Source organism: Pinus tabuliformis, chromosome Q (assembly GCF_031772625.1).
Source record: "Pinus tabuliformis cultivar Carrire ecotype Pingquan chromosome Q, CPIR1, whole genome shotgun sequence".
Taxonomy (NCBI): Eukaryota; Viridiplantae; Streptophyta; class Pinopsida; order Pinales; family Pinaceae; genus Pinus; species Pinus tabuliformis.
The window spans coordinates 626,648,192-626,656,008 of record NC_142296.1 but is presented as its reverse complement, the minus strand read 5'-3'; the positions used below and the strand labels follow the sequence as shown (position 1 = coordinate 626,656,008).

The window sequence follows — 7,817 nt, the reverse complement described above, 5'->3', positions numbered from 1 at the left end:
AATTAAATTTGATATTAAATATATTCTAAGCAAAAAACACTATATGTCTACCAAATAACTTTTATAATTTGGTGTAAATCTTATGGTGGTTGTGCCTTGCTAAGAGGACAAAACATGTTAAAATATCCAGTCAAGATAAGATCTCAGATAATGACTTCAACAAATTAAATGTCCCTCCTCAAACCACAAGTCAAATTTGGTAGATCACAGACAACTTGGTAACCTACTAAACTGATTTGCTGATCAGAAACAATATTCTTGTCATGGCGGGTCGTAAGGCTGCTAAGTCGATGCGATATAAATTCCGTGAAGGCACGTTCGATTGTTCGATTTATATGCCGATCATTATGCGTAACGAATAACTGTAATAATTTGACGTGCCGATTGGAGACTTTATTCTTCTTTAAATTCATGGCCAATTGCAGTTTTAACATCGTCACATATATCATCAGACAGCAGCATAGAAGCAGCAGAGAATTGCCATGGCAGCTAACCAGTCTGAAACTACGGCCAAGCCTAAGGCTGCTAATTCCATCACCATAAAACTGATGGTCAGTAAGAGAAGTGGCAAGATAATGTACGCAGAAGCAGGGAAGGATTTTGTTGATCTGCTATTCAGTTTTCTCGTACTGCCAATTGGGGCCATTGCCAAGCAGGCGCTGGTGTCCAAGGATAATAAGGAGAAGGATGACACAAAAGTTTGCTGCATCACAAATCTTTATAAGAGCGTGGAGAGTCTGTCTGCGTCTCTCATGAAAGCGGACAAAGCGGTTTTGTTAGACCCGGAGGTTTTCTCCACAACCTACACCAGTGACACATTGAAAATTAAATCTCCTACTCCAGCTCCAGCTTCCAAGTATTATGTGTGCCCCCGTACAGGGAATAACAGCGGTTATATGTGGTGCTCCTATACAACGGATGACGGCGGTACACACGGTCTCAGCACCCAAAATGGGACTGTAAACTGTTCCTCCTGCGGCAATAGGATAAGCCGTGAAGTGAAGTTGGAGGACAACCCCCTCGCAGCCACCAAAGATTCAGTACGTCCTACGGGATATGTGAAGAAGACTGTCAACTTTTTCATCACAGACGACTTAAGTGTAATTCCATCTGGTTCCACTGCCACAATAGTTCAGTTGTGGAATAAACTCGATGTGAAGGAGCCCACGGAACTGGAAGAGCAGAATGTCGCAGTTGGCCCCAACGAGGTATTCAATTTTGTTATAGCACCTTTTCTCACTCATGGCACTCACAGATTTGCATGAGGTACCTTAAAACAAATAACCATTTTTGTGTTAATATTTGGGTACAGGTGACAGGCCTGCTAAAAGCTGCCATGGTTCACAACACGGCTCTAAATGCAGTCTTCAAAGCAGAGCGTAAAGTAAGTATATATCCCGTTAAATACTAAAAGCATCATGTAATAAATTAATTAATTTTTTATTTTATTTTATAATTAATTATTAGTTATGTAGGGTCATGTAAATCTAATAATTAATTCACTAATTTTCCATTTTATTTACTAACATAGATTTATTTTAACTTTAGATCTATCAAGTTTTAAGAGGGATCAAGTCTCTTTTCATAATAACTGAGGTAAAAGAGATTTGTATTTCAAGATATTTGATCTCTCTTAATAGATTCTGGATATAAGCTTATATTAATACTAATTTTTTAATATTAATACTAGATGTGTTTTACATAGCATGATAACAAAATTATAGACATAAGCTTGTATTGATATTAATCTTCTAATGTTAATATTAGATTTTTTTTACATGGCTTCATAACAAAATTAATATTTTCAAATATTACAACTTTGACGTGGAAATATTTATGTCATTAAATATTTTTATACATCTATATTATATGGTTTTTCCTTTTAAAGATTTATTTTATAAATATTTAATTAAAAGAAATATTAAAAGATTTTGGAATAAGATTTTAGACTTTTTGTATTGAATTTTATTGTAGTTTTTTTATTTATATGATTATTTTCATTTTTGTTTTAGATAGACATTAAATTTTATTATTTTTAATATTATTTTATTAAAAATACAACATACTTACACACCTATATACAAAACTGTAAAATGCACCTCTAAACACAATTATCTATTAAAAATCACTTTAACCCATTATTAATTTACTACTATCATGTTTGTTATTACTACACAGTCTTGTGATTTAAATTGAAAATCATCGCCAATTTATTTTTCTGCACTGTAACTGACTTTGGTTGCCTTTCCTTTGTATGAAGTCTTCGACTACCATGGACATGGGGACAACTGGAATATCGCTGCAGGAACTTGTAAAATTGCTGAATGAAGCCCAGAAGAATCGTAGCAGCGACAAGTGACCGATCAAATATATATATATATATATATAAAAGCTTTGAAGAATGTTCGGTCAGTACCGATGGGAAGAAGTAGAATATATGTTGGCCACCAGTTTCTCTGGTGTTCTTTGCCATACTGTAGTATGAAATAAATAAATGAATCTGCATGTGTATGTGTATGTGATGCTTATATTACCTAGTAATGCTGATGCCATAAAAATCGCAGTCATCTAGCAATGCTTCTTAATTACATAGTTATGCAATTCGAATTTGATATAAAAAGTTTTGTAGATATAATTCGAATTTGATATAAAAAGTTTTGTAGATATTGTTTTGGATAATATACTGTAAACATTTTTTTTTTTCTATCTTTGCTTTATTTTCTCTGAATAATAAAAAACTTTCCCCATAAAATTCTCTCAAAAAAAAATCTACGCTCATTTCTTCCTCTTAAAAATTATGTTATTTTTAATTTAAATCTAAAATAATTTCAAAATGTTATTTTTAAATTTAAATCTAAAATAATTTCAAATTTTATTTATGTAAAATCTTTCCCTAATACATAAATGCACATATAGGAACACATATAGGAAATTGATATTTTATAAAAAGAAAAAGTGACATATAGGAAATTGATATTTTATAAAAGAAAAATTGATACATATAGAAAATTGATATTTTATAGAAAGAAAAATCGATAATTTTTATTAAAAATCAAGTCATTTTCATAAATTCTTTTCATTTCTTCTTTCTGGTTGTTGTTTTTGGTTTGTTTTCTAGATATTTTGGCAAAAGTAGAATTGAAAAAAAAAAATATTCCAATTTCAGAATTATTTCTATTTCTTTTTCTTCTACTTGCACCCAAGATTACTCTTCACCCATTTGGGTTATCTAAAAAAAATAAATGAGAAATATAATAAGATTTAGTATTAGTATCAATGTTAATAACTCTGCATTATGACTTGCTTTTAAAATTGGGATCAATCATAACATAGTTCATCGAAACATCCAAAAAAGAATAGACGAGAAAGATTAAGATTTAATATGAGCATCAATGCTAGTAACTCTACTTTATGACTTGCCTTTAAAATTGAGATGAATCATAACATGCATTTCCTCTAGGGAACATAAAAATTGTTATTATTCATATATCCACGAGTCTAATTTATATAATTTAAATAACCCATAGGTCCAATAAAGATGAATTTTCTCTCTTTTTTCTTTTTGCATGCACGTCCCTGGCTTATCCATTTGTGTTATTTTTATGTTGATTGTAAATTTGAAAAATATAATCTAACTAAAAAATAAAATAGTATTTTTCTTAAAAATAAAATCATATTATTTTGAACAAGATTATTATTTTTTATTATTTAAATTTAAACAAAAGTAATAATTTTTTTTTTTAAAAAATCATTTTATTTTAATTAAATTATGTTATTTCAAAATTTTATTAAACATAATTACTTTAAACCACCAAAAAAATCATTTTATTTATTAATTAAACTATGTTATTTCAAAATTTTATTAAACATAATAACTTTAAACCACCTCTAAGAAAATTGATAAGACCATTTTACAAAGCTAGTGCCATTTCAAAATTTTAACTTATTCAACTTATTTATCCCGAGATATGTTGAAACTTTAAATTTCAAATCAAAATACAACATGTAACAAGCCAGAATACTGATCATCGAGATGGATGGTAAAATCATGGATATAATTACGACCCTTGTAGTAAAATAACTTAAACATTTAATTTAACTGGTGCAATAACTTACAGACTTAATTTTAACCGGTGAAATTGTGAAATAAAAAGCGAAAATAATTTGATAAAAATCCTTATATTAACATTTTTAATTATTATCATAAAAATACCACAGTTGAAACAATATTTATATGTTTCATGACCAGAAAGGGTACGTCTTTGGTTAATATTTTTGGAATCATATTTCGGATTGTTGAAAAGGCACGGTATTCCCGCATTTGACATTTCAGGGCATGTTATTACTGAAACTATTGCAATTTTAATTGAAAAGCATATCCCATAACCCAATTTATTCACTTGCACTGGTAAGATTATCATCCCTTTGTAAGAATTAATCCACTAGAGTGGACATGGAGGCAAATTGAATTGCGTTAATGTCACAAACCCATAAGCAATTAATTATTAGTCAATAACAGTAACATTAATATGTATATTACCATTCAACGAACCAAACAATATATATTCTATCATTCAACGAGCCAATCAATGTATTCATCTTTTTTTACAATTACAGTTATAATCTCAGAGTATATTGTTGGACTACGGTATACGGTTTTCATTGCCTTGATGCTATAGACCCGTCATATTATGTCAATTCAAGTTGCATGTATGAACTTTATAACTTAGTAACACTTCATTACTCTCTTATCTTTTTGGGCAGCTGACTGCCCTAGAAACGCGGGAACGCGGGAACGCGGGAACAACTCGTTATCCGTGCTTAGGTAAGTGTGCTTCATCGACGGTATTCCGGCATACTTGACGGTGGAGATGGATGCCCACCGGTCTAAGCTCTTTCATGGCATGAAGGCCGGTCATTTGTTGTGTTTTCCACGCAGAGGGTTAGGCTCCGACTCTATGTTGAGATGCCTCTCAGGTGAATGACTTTGTCGGTTCATGCCTTCCCTCAGTGGAGTCTTAGGGCCTTCCTCTGTTCCGTAGATCGCCCATCGTTGATGTTCTTGCTTTCGGGTGTTGTTGGTGGGTTATTATCGCTCGGTCAGGTATGTGTTTCCGCTCCCTTAGCTAGCCACAGTTCTCTGCAATTCGTCTTCCTCTTTCCCTTTTTCCTTTAATTTTTAAGCTTAATACTTAATTTTCGTTGCTCTGACTCTCTAGGTTTCGCCAGGGCTTTTCATGCTCATTTGTTGAAGCTTTTGGAGGCAGTTGTCTATAATGCGACTTTTTGGAAGCCTTTGGGTTTTTCAGGTCAAAATCTGGCAGCAATTTATTGGAATCGCAAGTTTGATAGCTAGTTTCTGCACAATCAAAGTGTCCAAGGGGTTTTCGAGGGTGTTGAATTCAAATATGCAGTTAAAAAACCATTTTGACTGCGACAAATCAAGATTTAACCTCAATTTCTTCTGCTGGATTCTGTCACCGTAATCTCCAAAAAGTCACATTATAAACAACTCCCTTTTGGAGCCCTTGCGCAATCTACCGGACCCCACAATCTATAAGCAAGGAATCATCAGGTATGCATGAGCAGTTACGGAGGGATTTAGGTTAATTCTAGAAAAGGGTTTTTAGATTTATCCTCCGTTAAATGAATTTGGACTGTGTAATTTCAATAGCGGTTACTTGGACTATGTAAATATTTAAGGGCCCAGAGCCAGATTTTTGTAACTAAGAGGTTGTGGCCCACATTGTTTATGTTCTAGCTTGTAATTTCCTGCTTTTACTTATAAAGTGTTTAATGTAAGATTTGGGGGTTAGGCACTGTAAGTTTAATGACATATGAAGAAACCCTCGATTTGGAGGTTTTGGTTTGTGCTTGTGTTTTCGGAAATAAACTTGATTGTTCATCAATTTTCATATATATATAGTTATTTCCTTTCTCGATATTGACAACAACTACGCTTGTATGCCCAAGGTTTTTGTCAAGCCAGGCAGTAACTCTCCAAAGGCAGTAAAACTGATTCGTCTGATTATTCCATAGGTAGGTTATTGTTATATACATTAGGAGTGATTGTTCAGTTCATCTCCCGATGACTGTTCACATTCTTGATTTATTTAATTACAAATTCGCCCAATCACAAAGATTAGGTGTCAACATTCCCCCCCCTAATCTGAAGGGATGTTGGTGAGTCCAAGCATCATTCTGAATCGTTCAAGCTTTTCCTTTCCAAGTGCTTTGGTGAAGATGTCTGCAATTTGCTCATTTGTGGAACAATGACAGAGATGGATTGTTTTGGCCTCAACATGATGTCGAATCAGATGATATTTAGTATTAATATGCTTTGTTCGATCATGGAACTTTGGTTTCTTGGCCAACTTTATTGCAGAGGTGTTATCAATCATGAGTGGAGTTGATTGTACTTGTTTTACCTGCAAATCTTCAAGAATTTTCCTGAGCCACACAATTTCTTTCGTTGCTTCAGCTGCTGTCACATATTCTGCTTCTGTTGTGGAATCTGTTGGAACTGATTGTTTGCGTGATCTCGAGGAGACAACTCCTGATCCAAGACTCATAGCATATCCTGAAGTAGATACCCCAGTTTCTTTGTCTCCATCGAAGTCTGAATCAGAGTATCAAATCAAGCTGAAGTCGTCCACCTGTGTATACTTGATTCCAGGGTCTTGAGTTCCCTTCAAGTACCTTAGAACTCTTTTTGCAGCAGACTAATGTCCCTCACAAGGCTTTTGCATGAACCTGGAGAGGATTCCAACAGTAAATGAAATGTCTGGTGTGGTAGTAGTGAGGTAGATGAGACTTCCTGCAAGTTGTCTATACTTTGTTGCATCCTCAAATTCCCTTCCTTCAATAGATGTGAGCTTTAAGTTTTGTTCCATTGGAGTAGAAAGAGGATTGCACTCTGTCATGCCAAATCTATTTAACAAATCTCCAATGTATTTCTTTTGAGAAAGAAATATGGATTTTGGATGTTGGGTTACTTCAATGCTAAGATATTAATGAACATAGCCCAAATCAGTCATTTCAAAACTCTTCCCCAATTCCTTCTTTATGGATGCAATGTAGCTTTCATTGTTCCCTGTCATTAAAAGATCATCTACATATACCACAAGATACACAACTGTTTTGCCAACTTTCTTGACAAATAAAGTTGCATCATCAAGATCAAAATGATTGAAGTTGAGTTTCAGAAGATTCTCAGTTAGTTTTTCATACCAGGCTCATGGTGCTTGTTTGAGGCCATACAAGGACTTCACAAGTTTGCATACTTTATGTTCATGTCCTTTCACAGCAAATCCTTCAGGCTGGGACATAAAAACATTCTCTTTTAGATCTCCATTCAAGAATGTAATTTTTACATCCATTTGATGGACTTTCCAACCATTTTGAGCTGCTAGTGCAAAGAGTGTCTGGATGGTGGCCCATTTTGCTGTGGGGGCAAAAGTTTCCTCATAATCGACCCCTTCCTTCTGTGAAAAACCTTTTGCCACAAGCCTAGCTTTGTGCTTGTCAAGTGAGCCATCAGCTTTGTACTTGTTCTTGTAGACCCACTTGCAGCCAATTGGTTTGGTTCCAAATGGAGGATCAACCAGCTTCCAAGTGCCAATCTTTATGAGAGCATCATACTCCTTTTGCATTGCTTCTTTCCATTCATCATGAGAAGCAGCTTCTTTGAAGGAAGTTGGTTCAAAATCTGTAGACAAGTTCAATTCACAATCATAAGTAACATCCATATCAACAGGTGAATTAGAGTCATCTACATCACCTCCATTTTGTCGGTTTGAATTTCTGGTTCCTGTTTT

The 7,817-nt window shown here is 33.8% G+C and overlaps 1 protein-coding gene across 1 annotated transcript; it reads left to right on the top strand.

Moving 5' to 3' along the window:
- Positions 1-422: 422 nt before the first annotated feature.
- On the top strand, positions 423-2,583 carry LOC149221009 (uncharacterized). Its single transcript, XM_089382889.1, has 3 exons — positions 423-1,208; positions 1,313-1,384; positions 2,261-2,583. The coding sequence occupies exons 1-3, from the start codon at positions 483-485 to the stop codon at positions 2,357-2,359; spliced, it is 897 nt and encodes a 298-aa protein (XP_089239015.1). The 5' UTR covers positions 423-482; the 3' UTR covers positions 2,360-2,583.
- Positions 2,584-7,817: the final 5,234 nt, after the last annotated feature.

Bases quoted from the DNA above. Each gene is read 5' to 3' on its own strand.
- LOC149221009 (XM_089382889.1), top strand. From the start codon at position 483: ATGGCAGCTAACCAGTCTGAAACTACGGCCAAGCCTAAGGCTGCTAAT. The intron at 1,209-1,312 runs GTATTCAATTTT...ATTTGGGTACAG, and splicing joins TCGCAGTTGGCCCCAACGAG to GTGACAGGCCTGCTAAAAGC. The intron at 1,385-2,260 runs GTAAGTATATAT...CTTTGTATGAAG, and splicing joins TCTTCAAAGCAGAGCGTAAA to TCTTCGACTACCATGGACAT.